This window comes from Pempheris klunzingeri, chromosome 2 (assembly GCF_042242105.1).
Source record: "Pempheris klunzingeri isolate RE-2024b chromosome 2, fPemKlu1.hap1, whole genome shotgun sequence".
Classification (NCBI taxonomy): Eukaryota; Metazoa; Chordata; class Actinopteri; order Acropomatiformes; family Pempheridae; genus Pempheris; species Pempheris klunzingeri.
The window spans coordinates 4506587-4528821 of NC_092013.1; the positions used below are offsets into that span (position 1 = coordinate 4506587).

Genomic DNA, 22235 nt, shown 5'->3' on the forward strand with positions numbered 1-22235 from the left:
AGAAACCTCTTCAAACAGCACTAAAGAGCACCCTCTAAAAACAGAAGACTCCAGACAACAAAATACATTAAGATCCATTTAATGTGACATTGACAATGGAAAAAGCAAAGAAAACAGATATGAATTAATCAGTAGCACTTGGAATGAACTCCTCCACCCTAAACCTGTATTAAAATGTCATAACGGTGACAAGCTGGCCGCTCTCTGCATTGCATCTGTCAGCTTATAACCTCCTACTTTTCAAAAGAGCATTTCATTATCTATCTCAAATGAAACACTGTTTACCACTTGTGTAGGATTTTGTGTTTGTCTTCATGATGACATTACACAAGACTGAGGGAGGAGGAGAAATGTTGTCAAGCAGAGAGGTGGAACAGATGATTTCTCGCTGAAGTTGAACTGCATGTGGAATGGCCGCCTGGAGTTCATTTTGATCAACTGCAGACTGCGGCCTCCCGATTTGACAAATTAGATGGTGATGCATCTGCTGGCAGGTCACTTTTGCTCTGAAACTGTCTTACAGATGGGCTACATCCTGTCAGTGTGTGCTATTTTGCTTGAAATGTGCCCTCCAGTCCTTTATCAAGGGGTCTCTGAACAGCAGGTAAATTATGTTGGACTAGTTGGAGTGGACACACGGCAAAGTGTGAAAGATTCACACTTCAATGCTTAGCACTCACTAATCTGAACAACTACACACTCTATATAGTGGAAAAGCTGTTGCCTTATAAAGTTAAAACAACTTCTGTACATGAGTGGTAATATTGCAAAGTGAAACGACTAAAAAAATGCCATTGAAAGTCCTTGAGTGCCTGATGAGGGTTGTGTTACATACGGCAATCCTGCCTTGATATTGATGACAAATTCATATTGAATCTAGCATACAAACAGTGAGGTTATCACATGAACTTCATTCTTTTCACTATCGTCGAAAGCAGGGGAGAAGAATTAGTGGGAGAAAAGCTATATTACAGCCTCTCACACGTTGCCTGTCTCTCTTACGGTGTATAATTGTTTGAGGGAGCAGAAATGGATTGATCTATTTAGCGAGTGGAGCGGGTAACGCAGATCTATGGTGGGTGAGTGTTTTGGAAGGTGCTCCCCAGCCACGCTCTCACTGTGACTTCCACAAACAAAAGGGCCTGCCTTGTCTGCTGCTACAGAACAGGCAATGAAGGGCTCCCTCTCTGAAAGACATAAAGAAAGAAAAGAAGAAACATGGATGTCAGGCACTGGCTTTGCTTGGCTTCTTACTTTTCATGCCAATTTTTTTTTATGAAGGATGGTGATGAAGTCTTTGTGCAGGTGCACACAACACGTGTGTGTGTGTGTGTGTGCACCCGCGTCATTGTTCTACACTGACACTTTTCAGAGCAAAATGAAAACCTGCAGGTGAAATAACATGGCTGAGAATAAAAAAAAAAAATAAAAATGAAAAGGAAAAACAATGCTGTGTTGTGGGCTTGCTGCCTTGTTACAGAACAAATACAAATGAGGCAATTTGGCCTGAGAGGCAGGTGAATGAGGAATGTTGATTAAAAAAGAGAGCAGAGTGCAGGATAAAAGGCCTTTCATGTAGCCTGTGGGCTATGCTGTGTGCTGATAGCTGCTTCAGCAAGACCCTCTGAGGGGGATCAGGATATCAAGTAGCCTCTGATAAGAAGCCACACAACGAAAAAGGGAAGAGGCCTGCCCAGGGGTCTCGCGCACATATGTGAGCGCACACACAAACACAGACATATCAGAAACATCAAACATGTGCCTTCATACACAACTAGGAGCACACACATAGAGGAGCAAGTAGCATGTCACAGATTAGTGACTAATGGGATTGGCAGACCGGTGTAAGGCGCTGTAATCAAACCCACACAGTGGCCGATAGCAAAACAGGACATGGAACAAAGGAGGCAATGAAAGGAAGAGGGACTGATCCTGCCATTACACACTGTTCACACACCAACAGGGCACCGCTAAGGGGGGACCTGAGTCTATGTGTGTGTGTTTCTACAGTGCTCCATGTGTGCGCCGCTAACAGTATATACACATGTTTGTCATCCACATATACTGATATAATTTGGTGATACACGTGGCATTGTATATACGAAAATGCTGCAACTTACTTTTTATTTAAGTGTGCGCTGCCTGTGCTGGGTGATAAATATTTACAGTGGGTGGCGGTGCGTTCAGTATTTGTGTCACGCCCGCCTAATCATGCACAGCATGTAAACACACACTTGATTATTTCGCGCCGAGTATTTGGGTTAATGAGAAGTCATAGAACATGAGCCGGTCCCACTCCTACTGCCCGACACTCAAGTGCATTACAGTGATGTGAGAGAGACGGGAAAACAAAAACAAAGAACAGCTTGAGAAAAAGACTAACCTTTACAGAAGCAAGAATGCAGCTCAATTTCTGTTGATGCATCCTCTGCATTTTGCTTCCGGAAGCTAAAAAGGGGAGTATGGCTGGGTATTCTGCAAAGAGAGGGTCAAGAAAAAAGGACACGTGTGTATTGGATAGAAAAGCAGCTTCAGGCCTGACCTTTAAGTCCTCTTTGTGTTGATAAAACTGGACCAAAGCCACGTTACTCATAGATATGCATTAAAGCTCTTTCTCCATTTGTGTGCAGAGTATACAGAAAGCAATTTGTCCCAAGTTACATTAAGATAATCACGTTTACTTATTTCAAACTGTGCAAAGGACTGACTTGAGAATTAGAGATGCATTCTTTAGAGTGAACCAAATACTACACCTTACCTTGACAGGACGGCAAGACCCCATTCGATCAACTTCTTTCTGAAAATTTTGGGCCTGTGGTGGCTGTGACGGGGCCCCGTGAAAGCTTTCTATCTATCTGCCGGCAGATAAATCTGCGGAGCAACCTTGGGAAGCCCCGTGTGGTCTAACCTTCACTGGCTGTTCCCTCATTCCCTACCATCGCATTAGTCTCTTCTTCTATTCAAAGTCATTGTCACCAAGCACTAAGAGAAGACGGGGCTTTGCTGATCGCGAGGCAGGTGGGGGGGCGAGTCAATTAAATGAATACAAATCGGGTGATCAACCTGTCACAGAGTGCTGGACTGCTGGCTTCAAGGACTCAACTCCCTTCATTATTTTTGCATGCCACAATTCAGAGTCAGTTTACAGAGCTGAAAGGCGGTGGAGAAGCAGAGTGGCTGTTAACTTTATCTCTGTGAGGAGTGTGGCCTGAGGCAGAGCCCACCTGTTCGTTTACTGGCTGCTTTATGTTTGTTTTTTACTACTATTGGCCCTGAGATAAGTTGCTTACACCATGCAGAATCCATCCTGTTGTATAGAAGGCACATATGTGCTATACTGTCTGAGTATCTATCTATACAGGCGATTCACATCCTATTTACCCACATGTTTGACACTATGAATGTTTTATTGTTAAATGAAAGATGATTAATTACAAATTAAGCAGGCAATTGGCAGAGAAGCTTTGTTAAAGCAATTTAATCAAAGCTTTCAAGCCCAGCCTCTTGTTATTTCTAGTATTTTCCTCATTTCAAGCCCAAGAAGAGAGGTTGACTTGTAAAGTGACAGATTTGTCTGGCATTTGTGCACATACTATTTGAACTGTTGCTGGTGTGAATGCATGGATATGTGTGCAAGAGCGTGTGCGCCTGGGTTAAATGTGCATTTACAGTACACACAGAACATGCAAGTGCATGTCTGCGCATGCAGGAAGAAGCGTTCGTGCTTAAGTGTGTGTGTGAATGTGTGTGAGGTCTCACTCTTGTGGTCTTGATTTTGTTCCCAGAGGAGCACATCCATCCGGAGTTGTCAGGCAGAGTCTTACACTCTTCTCCCTCCAGACACGGTTCCATCTCACACCACCATTTCCCAATTACAATGGACGCTGGGGAGGGAGAGCACAGATACGTAAAGAAACAGGTTAGTTTATCAAACAGACACGTGTGTACACACATTTGTATGTTATGAATACATCACAGATGCCAATAAAAATATTGGTTGCTCTGAAAAAAAAAGAAAAAGAAGAGAAGATTCAGTATATAAAATGGAAAAAAAGCAAAGCTAAAGGGCATAATTATAAATGAACCTTAAATGAGCTTTAAATAGTAAAATAAATAATAATAATACACAATTAAAAACATGAAGAGGAACTAGAGTTTAAAATGGAGGTGGAATGATCAAAAGAAGTTGAAATTTTGTAGAAACCTCCCACGCAAGCATATTTTGGGTACATATTCTCCACAAGCACACTTGGCACCTACACAAGCACCCGCAAACTTTATTGTGAGCAGAGGAACACCGTGCCGAGTCCCTAGATGAATGCTGTTCCTGCTTTTTTGGCCTCAGAGCAGTTGTATCGTTGCTGCATGGGTACATTTGCTGTTGACAATAATGTCTTATACAAACAGAAATTAATCATTATTTTGTTTTGATATAGCTACACTGCATGTAGGGGAGCAATCTCGTTTTTAATCAAAACTAATTGCCTCTCATTAACATCGACTGAATTCTTCCTCCAGCTATCTAACAAAAACAAATATGTTCTCATCTTCTCATCAAGATCTCCCTCCCTCCTTTCCTCTTCCTCTCTGCATGTTCCCGTGTGTGCAATGTGTGTGTGTGTGTGTGTGTTTTTATCTAAATAAAAAAAAAAGTAAAAATATGTATGTCTTCCCTTGAGAAATCTTCGATACATCATGTTGTATTTTAAACTTACACAACTTATCTGGTTGTCTAATTAACTTACCACAGTCCATATGTTTAATCAATCTCATGTGGAAATCTCATGTGCTGCTCTTCCACATCCATCTATTTTTAATGTATTTAGAGACGAACACCTGTCTAACTTCTAAGAGATTTTACGTCAAGTGAGCTAAAAACAATCCCTGTTGCAAAAAAGTGCATTTTATATAACTATCCGGTGTTTTTGATTGATAAATCCAGATGTCTTGCAGCAGGAACCTCTCTTTGATTTAAATCATAGCACACAAATATAAACCATTATTTCAAAGTCAAGTTTCTGTTTCATTTATTAACCACGATGTGTGAATGTCATCTTTGTTTTTCACTCTCTTCCATATGGAGTTTCTGATAGCCGGCGGGAAAAGTTCTGAGCAAATGTTTCAGGTAAGTCATACCCACCTCCAACACCTACTATGTTTTCTTAAAATCTGCTGCTTAAATCTTCAAAGAGCGTCTCTCCCTTTATTGTGCTGATATAAAGGGGATGTGAAGGTTAAATGACTGGGCAAATGCAATCAATTAAAGCCTAAGTGGGCAAAAAATCCACAATAACCTATCTGCATGTTGAAACTCATGTGGGAAGAGAGAAAACTAGACTTCTGTGCCTCCTCTTGGCTCTGTGTTAGAAAATCCAGCCTATGACGGGATACTTTGGCCAATCACAGGTCTTGTCAAAGAGAAAGCGTTCCTTTGGGCTGTTCTACAAACACAGACATACATGCACGTCCCCTTAAATGCCTGTGAAAGCTTGGCTCAATGAGAGTTCTGCCGAAAATGTTGCTTTTCCAACATCTACATGTTGTCCCAGTAGATTTACCATGAAAGCGGCCGATGAGAGTTATGCTGAAAGCTGCTAACATTAGCCAAATTCTGTGGCTAATTAAGATTCATGTTTATATAATGTTAAATAGCGGCACCATAATCACAATCGTAAGTGGAATGATTGAAGCTGCACACTTAATTTTCCTGCAATATCTATTTAATAGTTAATAGTTAAATAGTTTAGCCTTCTGCCAACTGTGTAGAATATCATCTCAAAGTATATAATCTCAGAGGGCTTTACATGTCTACACATATGCAGAGAAAATAGGACAGTGAGTCATATAACTGCTGTTATACACTGTAACAGCACTGGGATCGCAGCCATGGTCGGTGTGATTGAAGCATTTCCCTGCGTGTATGAGGAGCGTGCATATGCCCGTGCTCCTGTGGTGGGAGGGGCTCAGAGCAGAGACACAAGAGAGTCGAGCTGCATTTTCCGTCTTTTTCATTTCTTCCTCCTGAAGCCTTTAACCAGTATCATTTCAATTTACGAACCCTTTTTTTGGAACCTTTTGGAGGAGTATGTCTTTTTTCCCCTCCAGCCTGTGTTGCCAAGGTTACAGGCCAACCACCAATCAATTGTGAGTATGAGCAACATGCTTTCTCCAACTGATGGAAGAAGACGTTTAAAGTGCAGTCCCTCACAGCACAGAGCGTGCTACGGTTCTGTGTGAATGGACACACACACACACACACACACACACACATTATACCAGACTAAGACTGGACACAGAGTAAACCCACTGCTGTTCAGTGAACTTCCTCCATTTCTTGATTCCCTCCTTTGCTCTTCCCCACATGAGCCCAGAGCATACTCAACACCAGACGGAGAGCACATCCACTACAGGCTGTGAACCGCCCTTCAGCTCCCCCCATGGTTATTTACCTTATCCACTAATTACCACATGTTGGTCCAGCATCCACTGTGCTCACTCTATCCTGCCTTGTTTCCCTCAGCCTTCATTTATGGGCTACATGTGCATTTCACATCATTAATAATGTTTATATTCAGCTGTATTTTAGGTGCAGCACCATAACTATGCAGGAAGTCCTCCCTAAGTGGCAAATTATGACTAAACTTGAGGAGATGTGTTTAATCAGTTCTATTGAGTGATGATGATGTGCTGTGATGCTGCCTCTCTGTTTAGCCCCTTCTTCTCGCTACAGAGCGAGGTGGAATGGAGAAGTTGTTTTTCATTATACCACCAAGCGTGGAGGATTTATATTCAACAATGTGAATACAGAATCCACTTGAAATTGAAAATGGTGAAGTAATACCTGCAAAGCAAAAATCGATTCCTTCAAATGGAACCAGAGAGAAAGCAGGAAAAGAGAGAGAAAGCAGAAGGAAGCAAAAATGAGGCAGGAGATTAAAATGCTGCCTCATGCCAGCTGCTAAAATATGAGAGCCGCTTTGCATGAAAGTTGAATGATATTTACTGTACTTCACAGAACTGATTTCACCTCACCCTCTGTGCACATGGAGCATAGATAATTTATTCAAGGGGAGCCTGGAAAACGACTGCATGGCATGGGCCCATTTTTTTCCTATAATGACAAATATTACATTTCTGTGCAATGTTTCTGAATTAGGGGGGGAGTCATAATACCGAGTGGTTGTTCACATTTGTTGGCCTGTATTGTTGATTTTTATTTTAGTTTGTTTGGACTGGCTCTGTGGTTTATGTTGGCCATTGAAATGTGTCTGTTTTCCACGCTGCGTTTTAATGTCTATGACTTTTATTTAAGCCAATTGCTCAATTAAGCAACATGGCTGCTAAGTGGTTAATGGTAATAATAGTGTGCTCTTGAATCGAATTACAGGAAAAATCATCAGCATCTGAGCAAAGCAGCATGAATCATCTGTAGGATTTCTGCCTCTACTCATATGTACACAACCTCGCTTGGACGGTTAACCTCCAATATGAAGAATGATGCAGAGTTTGACACTAAAAGACTAAAGATTGTCTGCTGAAGGGAGAAATATAGTCACTAGTATAGTCTGGAAGCAAATCAGCCAGTAAGCAACTTCGACACATGTAATGCTGAAACTGAAAACCTCCAGCACGTATGATGCGACATGATATGAACTGACTTTTCAGTGAAGTAGGAGACATCTTGTGTGTAGTAGGTTAACTTGGGAAACTGAAAATATTTGTCCAATGACAGAAAACAAGTAGATCTAATTCTAAGAATTTATAATAAGATAATTGGGGGTATTTGTGAAGGAAAAACTGTCAGACAAAAAATAATTCAAAGCCTAGTATCTTTACGTGTCTTAAAATACATCTTTTAATGGAGAGTCTTGGCAAATTGCAGTGTGTAAGGGCGAAAATATGCCACCATCCAGAAATTGTGAACTAGGGCAAGGCTGCAGGGCTGCAGGGCTGCAGGAATGCAGGTCTTTGTTCAAAAAGAAAAAAAAAAAAGTTAAGTTGTTCCACAGCACAGACCAGATGATGTGGAGAGTCCACCATCTTTATAAAATGCATTTTTGCACAACCTTAATTAATATCTCGACAGCTTGTACTAAAATGAGGGTAAACCGTTAATGAGCAGTGGCTATGAAATACATCTCATACATATTCATGTTGGTGTTTGCCTTGAATATCTATTTCAGCCAGTCCACATGAGAGACAGCAGGTCCATCTGAGAAAACCTGACCACACAATGTAAATGACATTTCTGGTGTGATGGCCAAGAGGATAAAAACCAGACAGAGTCGAGCCTAATCTGAACACAAACTCTTCATGTCTGCGGCTGTACCCGAGCCAGGACATCTGGCTCTGACCTTGACCACTGGAGAAGAGCCATCTCCGGGCCGGGATCCATGCATCACTCTCTGGTGACCACTGACCTCCAACAGTCGTTTTACTTTAACTACTCCCAGTGCAGCCGTCAGCATAGAGGGCATAACCTTTGTTCCAACATGAGCAAACTTTACTCCTCCTCTGTGTCTGAGGGGGAGAGCAAGAGGAGGGGGAACTGACAATTGACCACAGTCCCAACTAACCCTTTTGGGCCGACTATTAATTTTCAGATCCATCTGTTTACAAGCTGAAAGCCCTCAACATGATTTAAAGCACCAACACCAATTAGCACGATCCTCACACCATACAGCTGCTATACACTGTCAAAGATGACAGATGGGCTTGGAATAATCAGCAAACAAGGACTGAGAGAGTGTTTGCTTCAAGATGTTAGCCATGTAACAGGCTGGAGTCTTTAGCTTTGATGGACAAATAACCGAGAGTGGGACTTGAATTGATTGAAAAACATGAAGCGATGGACCTTTTACAAGTGCATCTGTCAGATCGCTGGTGAGCGGGCTGTGTGATGGATTGAACTCGCTGACACGTCCCTGCCAGGTAGCAGAATGTTTGAACACCTTGACAGATGAGGAAGAGAATTGATTTCTGTCTGTGTCAAAATGTGAATACGTGTCTGTGGGCGCGATGAATAGTTAATGTTTTTTAACTCGAAGTGACCTGCGCAGCATGCGGTGGACAATGGCCTTCCGAAGAGCGTCTGTCTTGTGGTGAGTCACTTAAATTAGTCGCCTTGACTCAAGATCTGGAGAACAAAGCAATTAGGCTTTGAATTCTCGTGCCATTTTTAGGGGTTATACTTACAGTTTTGGTTGCAGGATCAATGCTTCCCACAGGATTATGGGAAACTACCAGATTCACGTCTTGTCTTTCCCTGACTCGTTCAGGTCATCTATCCCTACTACCAAAAAGTCCTTTGAGTCTTCCTCTTTACCCGTTCAGTTCATGTTGGTGTTCTGATTACTGTTATTAACGTCATTCACGTAATCATTCACGTAAGAGAAAAGAATTACAGTACAGGATGGTGAACTCCTTGATTAAAAATACACATTTCCATCAGAATGAGACAGAGGTAAAAGAGCATTGTGCAATAGCAGTTAAGTATTGAAAGGGTCACAGGAGCATGAAGCAAGTGTATAATTACAGCAGCAGTGAGACTTGGACTGTGAACCATGGGTCAGCTTCAGAGTCATTATTCTGCATTAATCTTTGCCCCCCACAGAAAAGAGAGAGCTGAAGTTTGATTAGCCATTCAGAGAATATCGTTTGGTTTTCTAATCAAACTGCTTTTCTGCATTCCTGATTAAGTAATGGCCTCCCTGGCACCCGCGGCCTTGAAGAAGACTTCCCGTGCTTTCATTTGATTACTTTCTGTATGATTTTTGAATTTACTTTAATCGTTGGACACGCCACTGAAAGGGTTTCCTCCTCTGAATAGATGCAGATTCATTCAGGTAAAAATCGTATATACTGCTAAACAAAATGCTGGCGCTCACGGTGCAGACACAGCATGCGGGGGTCCAATTCTGGGTTAAAATTACTGCAACAAAAAGGTGGCATAGTTGTATTTGCCACTGATATTACAATATTAAAAATGATACAGAATTAAAATGTTTCCTTTGACGGTGTCTTTTTGAGTGTGTCTGTGTTTGCATTTTGAGCATCGGTGACTTCAATAACTTTGTGCCAATGGAGCTGGTGTGTGTGTGTGTGTGTGTGTGAGAGAGACAGGAAGCATGTAAGTGCGTACTGATTAATGGCTTAACAAAGACTTCTTTGTCATGTGTTTATTTTCCTTTGCTTCATAAGGTTGCGAAGGCAATTCACAAAAATGTATCTCCCACGCAGCTGACATAGTTTTGCCTTATGTTTCTATAATTCTCTCTTAGCACAGCTGCAGTTGACTTATTCCACTGGTGAAAGCAGAAAGAAAATAACATGTTGCTTGAAAAAACAGAGAAAGAGGGAGGAGGAAAAAAACAAAACTAAGGAGACCTTTCAACTCCAGCTGAGGATCAGATCCCCTTCTGGCAGGTTAAAGGTTGAGAGTCTAATCACATCGTCAGTGCTGTGAAAGCTCTGAGGGATGTGACAAAAATGGAGGAGAGAACCTGCTTCACAATCATTATCTTCAACTTCTCCAAAAACACAAACATCTGTTTTGACCCAGGAGGGTTTCACTGTTTGTTAGTCTCTCCTTATGTCTGCCAGTGTGTGTGTGTGTCAGTAAGAGAAAGGAGTTATTGTTTTCTATAGTACAGTATAATATGCTCCTTCTGTCTATCCCCTCAGGCAGCATCTGCAGCAGGCTTTCATCTTGCCAATCACATACATTAGCAGAGGGCTACAGAACAATTTGACAACTGAACAGCCGACATTTCAGGTTTGACGAAAAAAGAAAGCTTATCCTCTCTAGATAGCAATGGTGGCACATTTTAAAGACCCTGTCAAACTGCATCTGACTTTAGCATGCTTACAATACTCTGATGACATCTCTTTGACTGGTAATGTATGTTGAAGAACTGCAGCGCTTCTTGCCCCCCCCCCCCACTTCTAGTAGCGTCCATGTGTCTCCCCCCTGGATGTATCTCAAATGTACCATGACAACCTGTCATGCTCGGCTATACGCGCCTGCAGCCAAACAGAAGGGTTCATTCCCCATCAGTGATCAGCAGCGAGTGGTTCATCTGTGTGCATCTCTTGTTTGAGAGAGTTTACTGCTGCAGCAACTACATGACAACACAAAGTGGTAGCATGTGTGCATATTAGGGCATCTGCATGCATGTGTCGAGTAAATGAGTGCATACAGTATGTGTGTGTGTGTGTGTGTGTGTGTTTCTGTGCATGTCCATACTGTGGCTGAGGGCTTACATGTCTCATGCACTGGGATAAAGGCAGTGGTGCAGTGATGAGCGCTTAATCTGAGTGCATGTGATTGGTCCGGCGAGGCTGGAGAGATATGAGCGTTTGACTTGTTAAAAGGGATGTTCTTCAGTAAGAGCGTCGTTGGCCTTGACATAACTGGGACATAGTTCTCCTTGTCAAAGCTAATAATCAATTCCCACTACGGGCATAATCTGACAGCAGACCCCCACTGAGCATGACACCTCCCAATGCAAGCTGTCGTCACATCCCTATTTATTAATAACATCCCAAACAGTTACCAGTAGCAACTGAAATAACCCCATGTGGCCCATATTCACAAGGTAGTAAACACTTGACAATGGGAGTGATCTTCCCTGTGCGCTTTGATGTTGGAGTTTGATGCTAATGACCGTTAATACAGCACATCAGGGAGACTGCCTGTTTCTGCAAATTTGGCCAAAGATAAAGGAGTGTTTCATTCCTCCAGGCTCTGTTTGTGTGTCCAAACCAAATGACCTCTGAAGATATACTTTTGATTTGTTCTATGCGAGCACTGGCTATTCTTTATAAATTTTTCGTGGCAACATAACCTGTGTATAGTACAGTGGCGGCAGGTGTCCCCCATGGGGTTGCGAGATGAGCTGGGCTGCAGCATCGTTCCTCATCTGGACGGAACATTAATAATGCCGGGACCTGGGGAGAACGCTCCATCTGGGCCAGGCCGGTGCGCTGCTGAGGGGACAGACCACTGACACCACAAGTCTATAATCCCTCACATAGTGCAGCGGCAGCCTGCAGGGCCCAGTTGACAAACACATGCAACTTTCAGGCACAGCTTTCCCACATAATCAAAACCCTTGAACGGAGTGCCTCCCCCCTCCTGTGTCCATTTATTTCCTCACTTACAAAAAAAAAAGATCCTTTAATTAAATGGCGTGTTTGCGATGCGTGACACTTCCGACTACAAATGAGCTCTTATGAATAATCACATAATTATTTCGTCTGCCCTTCAGCCCTTATCCCTTGGTGGTTTCAGTGTTAAATAAATAACAAACAGCCTGACTCACTTTAAAGCAGGTGAAAATTATCCACGAGAGGAGGCGAAGGCCCCAACTAAAGGAAATCAAATTATCAAAAGGTCAGGTCAGCTTAACTCTTTTAGTGTGGTGCAATGGTGCTCAATACTGTAGCTTGCTGCTCAGTGACTTGTCATTTCCATTTTTATCACCACTCCGTCTATAAGTGCTTGTTAATCAATACATCAGCAACAAGGAGCCTCTCCCTGTGGGAGCCTGAAGCACAGATGCATGAAGTGTTAACACATCCTACTTCACCTCCATTCCACAGTCTGTGCAATTTAGTTCTTGATTTTTATATCTTTGTCCGACGTCTTTGGATTTCTTTATGTCTTCTTTTTCTTATTACATGGCTTTCATCTTAAAGACTGAGGCGTGTGTTTAGTTGTGGGCAAAAAAACGTCTCAGTCTAATGATAAGGTCTGTCTGTCTAGGTTATGTTTAGTGAAAGGGACACAATCTGAGTGAATACAAAGAGTATAAAGCCCGTTGTCTTTTAGGTGCTGCAGAGGAGACAGCTTCTGGTTGTGCTTCTCTCAGTACAAGGACGACACAGTCTGCAAGAAAAAAAAGCGCTGCCTACCAAGGTCAAAGCTCTGCAAATGTTTCATTCAGGTGATGTTTCCAACCACAGGGCATTTCTTGAACAAAATGTCTCAAGGACTAAAAATTCAGCTGTTCACTGAAAAGTTTTTTAGGTAATTTTTCATCAAACCGAGATACACTTATTTTGTGTCGTCCTTGGCTCATTTCTAATTCATGTTCTTGGATCTTCGAAACTGTCAGCTGTGGCTAACCAACCCTCTGAAGCCCACTGAGCGAGCCTGTCTGGCCCTTCATGTAACATCACTGATAATAAAGATATTTTCGTGTAATTTCTTTGCAAGAGGGCAGTCGGAAAGATGACTTTGATCTGTGCCGAAGGTGGGGGTGAAACAGACTGAGACTGAGCAATAAATGAGCTCGGTACCGTGACGGAGGCACAGCTATGGAGTCTGATCAGTCTGAGTGTTAATGACTGCAAACAGAGCTGCAAATGCATTATGGGATTTATACATAAATGATGCTAAATATCTTTCAATGTACACACACAAATAGTACATAGATATATCACCAACGCATACACAAAAACAACTTATAAATGTAGTAGAAATCAACAAATATATGTATTTAAAAGTATTTGTAATTCTCTGATAGAAGATGCATAGACTTTGATGTGTAGACCCCATTAAAATGACACAAATATATAGGGGATATAGATATATGATATAATGGAGTCTAGACGCTGGTGGAGATGAAGGGGTGAAGAGTAATCCTGAATGATGTGAAGCAGGTGTCTAATGAGCTCGGTGGAAGGACCCGTGGCCGCTGAATGCGATGAGGACTTAAGGTGCGCGGCGCTGCCAGCTGACATCACAGAGAGAGAGACAGCGCTAAAGTTTGACAGCTATGAGATGATTGGCTCACGAGGGTTTGAGCGAGAATTTGATTGGTTTAAGTGCAAGAATGTAAACACCCACAATCAGTTGTAGGAAGACAGTAAGTGAGAAATAACGAGTGATCACGACTAGACAGTCTGCGTGGTTGAAATTTCGCTAAATGTCATATTCGGATGTTGTTATACTTAAATACAAGCTGTTGAATCTGCCTTTATAAATTGCTTGTCATGTGCGAGCATGTGTGTGAGATCAAAAATGAATTACCTGTTGCCAATCTCCCTCCGATGTCCCCTTCTGTCTCAGCCAATCACGTAAGAGTAGATACACAAGTATCACTTAATGCGATTAAGTGACGCATTAACTCTGACTCTGCACAGGTAAGTGACAACTCTCCTGTCGTGCATTACTACATATGCTGGAGTTACGAATGGTAGCTAAGTTAGTGATGTGGCTTTTAACACTAATGTTAGTTAACATATTAGCTTAATAATGCTGATAGACAATTTAGGCTCATTCATTCGCTAGCTGGTTAACTTAGTAAGCATTTAATGGTGCCTTCAAATGGGATGCGTGAGCTCGTGGTTACGAGAATATGCTTGGTGTTCAAGTGGTTAAGTTGTGAGAACACCACCAAGGCGAGCCAGCGTGCAACGTAACGTTAAGGCAGGAAATGGGAGGCCATTGGGAATATCAGCATCTTCCCCAGAAAAACTCTATACGTCTAAAATTACGATATATTAACCACCCATCGAGTAATTAGCACCAACATGTCACAACTCGTGAACTCAGAGCTGTTCATATGAACTGTTATCACGAACGTCGTAAGCACAACCCCATTCGAAGGCACCACATAACTCAAACATTATCTAATGATGCACGACAGGAAATTCATCACTTACAGCAGCTGCCAGACTCCATGCTTATGTATATGTAACGCCATAGATGTGCACAGTAGGAGTGTGAGATCGTCTCTGCCAACACCATCTTGCAAAGGTGTTCTCGTCCATTCAAATAGTATAAAAAAATGTCTGACTTTTGTGCTGCTTTCTGAGAAAATGTCAAAACTTGTTTTACAGTATTGTGTACGCACATATATCTGTGATTACATTAAATTATCCCCTTGTATCCCTACTTACTAAGGAAAGGAGCATAGGATTAGCAATCTCAACAAACCCACAAATAAATGTTGTGAAATTCACACATTGCAAGCCGTTTGTTCAGTAGTTTAAATATAAATCAAAATATGTTTTTGATTAAAATTGCAAATACTTTTAAATAGATGTATTTGTGGATTTCTACTATATTTATTTAAAACATGAAGTATTTGTGTGTGCATCAGACATACCATGTGTTTTATGTGTGGATTTGTTTTACATTTTTTTTTTTACAGTGATGACTATTTTTGTGTGTGCATTGAAATATATTGATGTGGAGTGAGTCATTTGTTTATAAATCCCGAAATACATTTGTGAGTTCTTCTGTGTGCATTCGTTAATACTGTGACGGATCTGGCTCCATACATCGCAGTTCTGTCTCAGTAGACTTGTGACTTCCTGTCTGCCTTTTTTTTCTCACGGAGCTGCCTCTGCCTGATTGTTTTTCTCTGCTGAGGTAATTCAGGTGCACTAGCCTGGAGCTTCCCTGACTTGTGTTTATTAGTTATTCATTTCCATCAGCCTGAGCTGCCTTGGGCGATGTGATCTGCAACGTGCTTTCTGCTCAGGTGTTCAACAGCCCGACTTGATCATCCTCTATCTCCCACGATGCCCAGCAGCGCAGCACTACTGGTTTCCTAATGGTTCACTGTATTTTCATTATTGGAAGAATCTCAGAGAGAAAGCAGAGAACGAAGTATCTGAATATGCTGCAGGACTTTATCTGAGATGTTCATTAAAGTATGTGAAGAAGATGTCGTGTGTGTTAGTTTGTCTATGTTCACTTGTGTCTAGTCTTGTCTCCCACTTCCTGTTTTATGTTGAAACCCTAAATCGCCCTGATCGTTTCCACCTGTTCCCCATTACCTTGTGTATATATAGTCTGCGTCTCCCTTTGTCTTGTGCCGGATTGTCTTGTCTTGTCCGAGTGTCAATGATCCATAGTATTCTAAACCAAGCCATAGTTTTTTCATGCCTTGTTAGTAGTAAGTATCTTGTTGAATTAAAAATGTGTTAATCTGTCTCTGAGTGTCTCGTGCATTTGGGTGCATCCTGTCTCTGAGCCCCGTGCTTAACAGAAGAAGGGTTTTTTTAAACCTGATGATAATCTCTCTTTAGAACTATTTTCTGTTTATGAATTCAATGTGCATGTATAGCCAAAGGAATACTATAATCAAGTAAATTCAGCAGTAATATGCAGTGACCTATTGTGTGCTTACATGCAAAACTTATTCTCATTTGTCTTTCATTAGTCCAATCTAATGAATACTATTTTTCATATCAAAAACTGGATGATTCTGCAAAAACCTGGATTATGTTAAACTCTAATTTTCTTTTTCTATCCAATGCTAATGAGGCTATGGGAAGATTGTAATTATGGCAAAATCAAATGTTTAAGGTTTGACAACAAAACATTTAGATTAGGAAAAGATCATGGCTACGGTTAATGAAAACGTGAATGCTGATTGCAGGTCTGACAAAAAACATTACGTCTTGCATTAGCACTGAAGGTTGGCGTGTTGGATGTAATTCGTATGTATTTCCCTGAGACACTGGGTTGGGTACAATGGGGATTTTCCCCTCACAAGAGCCCTCAGTGATGAACCGCCAGTAGCAGCGCGATGTTAAAACACATGAGGCTTCCTCACCATCCACACATGAGGGTTTGTTGCGTGTCGTTCCGGCCACTTTCCCCGGTAAACAGGAGCACTTGACTGTCTGAGAGCGCTCCTCAATGCGATTCTTGTTACAGCATCGGTGGGCGGCGATCACCTCACACGTACCTCCCTCTGCAGATAGACAGACACAAGGGTGCATGGTCAGTACATGTGAGAGTTTCACAGGAAACATGTCGCTGAGGATGAACTGAAGCAAACCACATCGAAACTCCTGTAACGCTTTGTTAACTGACTCTGTGTGTGTGTGTTTTAAAACGAAGTAAGCAACAATAATATGACTAAAAGACAGGCTCTGGGCTCTGCCTCACATATCATGTAAGGCACGCTGCAGTACAATCATTGGGCACTTACACTGTAAGTATGTGTAACAAATTGGCCCTCGAGGCATCTCAATTATGTCATCTAATTGCCTCTCAGTGCTGGCTGTCCTCACTCCATACCAATCAGCCCATGATGAAGATCACATCATGCACTCGCAGTGTATTAATGTGCCCGCCTTTGCATCCTTGATGTCTCCCATATGTTGTCAATATGATTAAAAAGGGACACATTTTTTTGTCTACATTTCTCCATTGAAGATCTGGCAATCACAGGCTTCACTGATGGACTTAGATAGCTGACACTTTTGATTCTGATGACTGAGCCAATACGGTCTTAGGCTATACTCGACTAAAGCATTAACTCCAACGCATAGGTGGCATCAGTCAGAGCAAATGCTGTACAATAGGTCCCAGTCTGACAAAAGAGGATGTCAAAAGAATTCTGTGAAAAGAGAAGGCGATATCCGCCGATGGCATTACTGGGTCAAAATAACAATAGGAAGGGATGCCCAGGGGAGGGTCAGGGGGTGATGGACCTGAGGGACATCCTGCAATGAGAGAGACAGGCCGATAGAAAGAGAGAGCTAGAGGACAAGGTGTGTCTGGCTGCCAGGGACTGGCCATGCCAGTGAGTAATGAGGGAGCCACTGGAAGTGCCCCCTTCACACAATTATAAAGCGTGGGGCTAATGCAACCAGCGGAGCTGCAGGAGAGAGGCCCTCCATCACCGCTCTCCCCTTTCCTCATGCCCCAGGAAAAACTCTTTATCTTCCCTTGACAGCCACCGCAACAGACACCAGCGTCCAACAATTAAACTGGAGCTCATCCCCGGACAGAGGAGAGGAGAGGAGAGGAGAGGAGAGGAGAGGAGAGGAGAGGAGAGGAGAGGAGAGGAGAGGAGAGGAGAAGGGTTGCACTTATCCTCTCCAATCCACAAAATGGATAGAGTGCAAAAAGAAGGGGAGACAACAAAATGCCACATTCCATCTTGTTTGTGCCTTATTTCACTCGGCCGTACCAAGTTTAAAGAGAACATCCTGCTGCGGTGAGAAGATGCATTTGCTTCCACTGGCATGACAACAACCGGTGTGTGTTTCTCTAGCTGGGTTGGCTGTGCAAATGTTTGAAATAGCTTGGGTCATGAATTACGGAACTGAGCTCGCAGCAGCCTCGACAAGTTTGGCAACAGTTTTCTTCTCCCATTCCCATCAATGTCTGCCGTGGCCAGACCAAAGGCCGTCGAGTCCTGGATTAAAAGGCAAACATTTGCAGTCCTGCTGGACCGTGCTGTCGTGCAGTATTAATGTCACTCTCTCAGCGCTTGTTGTTAGATATTTCTAGGCAAAGGGAGGCAGAACACAGACTATAAAAGTGAGGAGAAAAATCCCTTGAGTGTGCTAAAACCCCCAACCCCACAATGTGTTGGCTTGTTGAATATTTTACTGACAGCTTCCTGACCTGCAGACTTGCTTTCAAGTCAAAGCAGATCTCTGAATAAATGAGAGCTTTATGTTGCATCACACAATACGGGGTTGGGTTGAATCCCCTCAGCTGGCTTCAGTGACTGATTTGCAGGTTAGCACTACAGAGTTGTAACCTCCAAACATCTGACAAGGGACAACAAAAGGCCATCCCTATCATATTCATATCACTTGTTTAAATGTGATGTGACTTGTCTTGATCCGTGACTTTTGGGATTATTTCACCAGCAGGACTTTAGAGAAGCAAGTTTGTGTATATCCCCATGTTAGTCAGAGACATTTCTGCTGAGAGAAATGATCCCCTGTAAGACATAATAGTTCATAATCAGGGTTAGCTGAAAGGTTAACTTATCTCCTTTAGCAAGAGTTGAGGATTTGCCTAAACGAAATTAATAAGACAAAAAATAACAGACAACCTTCAGTAGATCAAGAAAGTATTAAGTCTAGAGCCAGTTGTTTTAAACCGACTGTTGGGCTTTAGGCACATTGACCAAGTGTGGTCGGCTGTGCAAAATGATCAGTTATGTCAAGGATACGTGGTTTGTTTTTGAGGACAGAAGTGGTTTTTCAGTGGGTTATTGTTTTGTTTGCTGTGTGTGCTTCACTTTTAATTTTCTGACTGAACATAATTTGCACTGAACATATTATTTTGATAATTATGATCATCATCATGATCATTATAATTATTGCCATTAGAATTCAGGATTATCCCCAACACACACACATAGGCACATGCTTGTGTGTGTGTGTGTGTGTGTGTCAGCCATGGAGTGAGGTCCAGTCATCAGCCAGGTGGGCATCAGGCGTGTTCACTACCAACCATCTGGTATGTGGACGAGAGAGCAGTGTAAATGGCTTTGCGATGACTCTATTGGGCCAGTCATGAGAGCCGCTTTGACAACAAATTGCCACTTAGACGAGACATTATCCCATTCAGGTAGCTGGTGGGGTAAATGACCGTCCATTTTCTGTGCGTCTCAGCTTGTGTGTGTCTGTGCCCATACGAGTTTGTTTGTATGTGTACCTACGCATAATCATTTGCAGAAGTCCATAATTCATGTCTCCTGCTGAAACACTCAAGAGCACAACAGTAACTGTGTGTGCATTATGGTGCAATATAGGATTACAACAACTTGAGACATGACTGCAGGTTGTGATCGATGTCGTGCTCGGAGCCTGTCAGGCAGCTAAAGGGGTTAAACCAACCTGCTAAGATGGAGTGGGTGGCTGTGCACTCTAGCCTTTGGTGAAGGGAGGTGAAGGGCATCGATGGGACCACTGACTGGTCATTTTTCTCTTGGCGGCCCACAGTGACAGCAGCCATTAAATGACTGGATGAGGTGATTATGTTTAAGGAAATCAATGCTTCATTGTTTTCAGCTTAGCCCAACGGCCAATTAGGAGCTGTTAATGAGGTAAGGGTGTAAAATATGGAGATAAATGGGGGAGAAGGAATGGGGGCTCAAGATAAAAAAGCCATACTACATATTATATTGGTATTTTCCACAGAGCACTGAGAGTTTGAGATTTGTAGACCAGGGAAGCTATTTTATAATTAGAATAATCGTATATTTAAACCAATATGGTAAACCTTACACGCTTAAAACCCACACAGATAGATGGGTCGCCCTCAACAACCAATGATGAGCTGCATTCTGTGCATAAACTCAAGGTCACGGTCACAAAGCCATGACAGTTTATTCACCCGAAGACTTCAGGCTCACAGGAATGAAAGTGACAGCTTCTTTTTATCCTCTGAGTGACAAAGAATGTATTCTCCTGGCAACTGATTGCCTTCTGATCTCACAGCATCTGGGAATTTTTTGACACAGAGATAAATGCAGGTGCTCCTGACAATGTCAGCAACAAAAAAAAAAAAAAGGAAGCTTCAGCGTCAACAGCTATAATCTATGCAGAGTGGCCAAAAGCACTAATCACTGGCTCACCATCAGCAAGTATTCCTGTCACCTTCTCTCTCTCTCTCTCTCTCTCTGCTACAGTTATTAAGTAATGACATATGGCCGAGGGAAGGAACACAGCAGCCAGGAAAACTTAAGCCTCTCAAGGACTCGTCATAACAACTTAATCAGTGCACACTCGGGTGAAAATGAGCCGTTTCCGCCTGCATGCTGGAGTGCCTGTTTTGTTTTGCCAGACAGACAGCTGCTGCATCAACCACAGTCCATCTTTCTTCACAGTTCCTATGGGCTTGTTGTTGTTACCCAGTGCTTCTGTGTAAGTGACAGCTATCCGCTGTCTTAGTAGTTCTAATTGTCAATTTACATCTCAGGTAGCAACAGGAATTATGGTTCCCATTGTCAGTAAATAAATGTAGACATGTGTAGAGCTAAGAAATGTAAATTTGACACTCAGTTCCCATTCACGAAGCACAGTGAGGGCTGCATCTCAAGTTATTGCTGAAAATGATGTGCATTTGGAAGACAAACTGAGATTCTCACAGTAGCCAAATGCCTTTTTACAAGTGAACAAAGTTACTTTGTACTGTGCGCCAGAGAAGTCAATTCAAACCCCTGCAAAGTTTTATCAAGTAGCAGACTGTTTATTGAGTTTTTTTCTCTGTCAACTTTTCTGTCTGCGAAATCATGCATAATGCAAAATGACCTTTTTTATGACTTGTGATGAACATAATAAAACTGAATGTGATTGAAAAGCTGTCAGATACAACCAAAATGAAAAAAGCTCTATTCTGTTTGTCCCGATTAGTTTCATGTTTTGCAGATTTGAGGGGGGAAAAGAGAAGGATATTAATGATCTGTTTCAAGAAGCAAAGGCATCAAAGTGGCTGTGGGCCAGCTGTCCCACCGCATATATGTTTAATGATGCTCATCAGAATTTAGCTTTTCATTACTTAAACATCAAGTTGAAACTTCACGAACACTCCCCCTGATTACTTAGGATAATGTTTAAACATGCTACAAAGCACTGTCGAGTGGATTCCAAATGGATGCCTTAGAGGCACTGCCAGGGAACAACTTTTCATGTCCTTCCTCTTGGCAAGTGATACGGTTTATATATTTTATCAGAAATTACACAGCCCTCATTTAATGCTCACATTTTTCTGCCTCAGTAACAGGCCCAGTTAAAATGAATAGTGTGTGAAGAGAAATCCCTGGGAAAACTAGAATTAGACTTCACTGCTATATTTTCATGATGGAGTACCTCACTTCTTTGGTGCTAATGCTCCCTGAATCACACCTCATGGAGTTTGTAGGAGATGTGTGAAGTAGTGACAGAGGGAGCGACTGCATGCATACTATAGTGCATATTTCTGTGTATGTGCCACATTAGAGCTATGCTGTTATGCATGTCACTGACGGGAGGTGTGAACATGGACACAGACTGTGTATATTCCGCATGAGAGTCCTTTATTGGTAAAGGCATAAAAAGACACAATTCCTCTCATGCTTTGGACATGGAGTGCTTCTTTGCAGTGCTTAAGTCCTCCTGGCCTTTGCGAGTAAATCATCCACTAAGGCTTGAGCCCAAACCACTTGTTCCCACTCTGAAGTCCTTTCCGAGGGAGCTGACTCTCGCCAATGAATAATAAAAGGTAGCCTAGAGGAGGAAGGCTACCACAGGAGCTTGCACTGTTCAACACATTTAAAGAAGAATTGGGAAGAATGGTTGCTTTGGATCATTTCATAGTGCAGTCTGTCTCCAAGAATAACAAACAAATTAATCTCAGGCACTGTTAAACGTCATTTATCCAATCCAAAAACCTCTTGACCCATGTGTCACTGATGCATCAGCAGCTGGACAGGATTCACCATTTATCAAGTGCCCATCAGCACCCTGTTGCAGTGATCCAT

The 22235-nt window shown here is 42.3% G+C and overlaps 1 protein-coding gene across 1 annotated transcript in view; it reads right to left on the bottom strand.

Moving 5' to 3' along the window:
* Positions 1-2383: 2383 nt before the first annotated feature.
* Positions 2384-22235, bottom strand: part of LOC139217827 (chemokine-like protein TAFA-1) — a 97961-nt gene continuing 78109 nt past the window's right edge. Inside the window, exons 3-5 of the mRNA XM_070849295.1 lie at positions 16575-16715; positions 3760-3884; positions 2384-2475 (exon numbers count right to left, since the gene is read on the bottom strand). Of these exons, the coding sequence (XP_070705396.1) occupies positions 2449-2475; positions 3760-3884; positions 16575-16715 (293 nt within the window). The 3' untranslated portion in view covers positions 2384-2448. The remainder of the gene's footprint in view (positions 2476-3759; positions 3885-16574; positions 16716-22235) is intronic.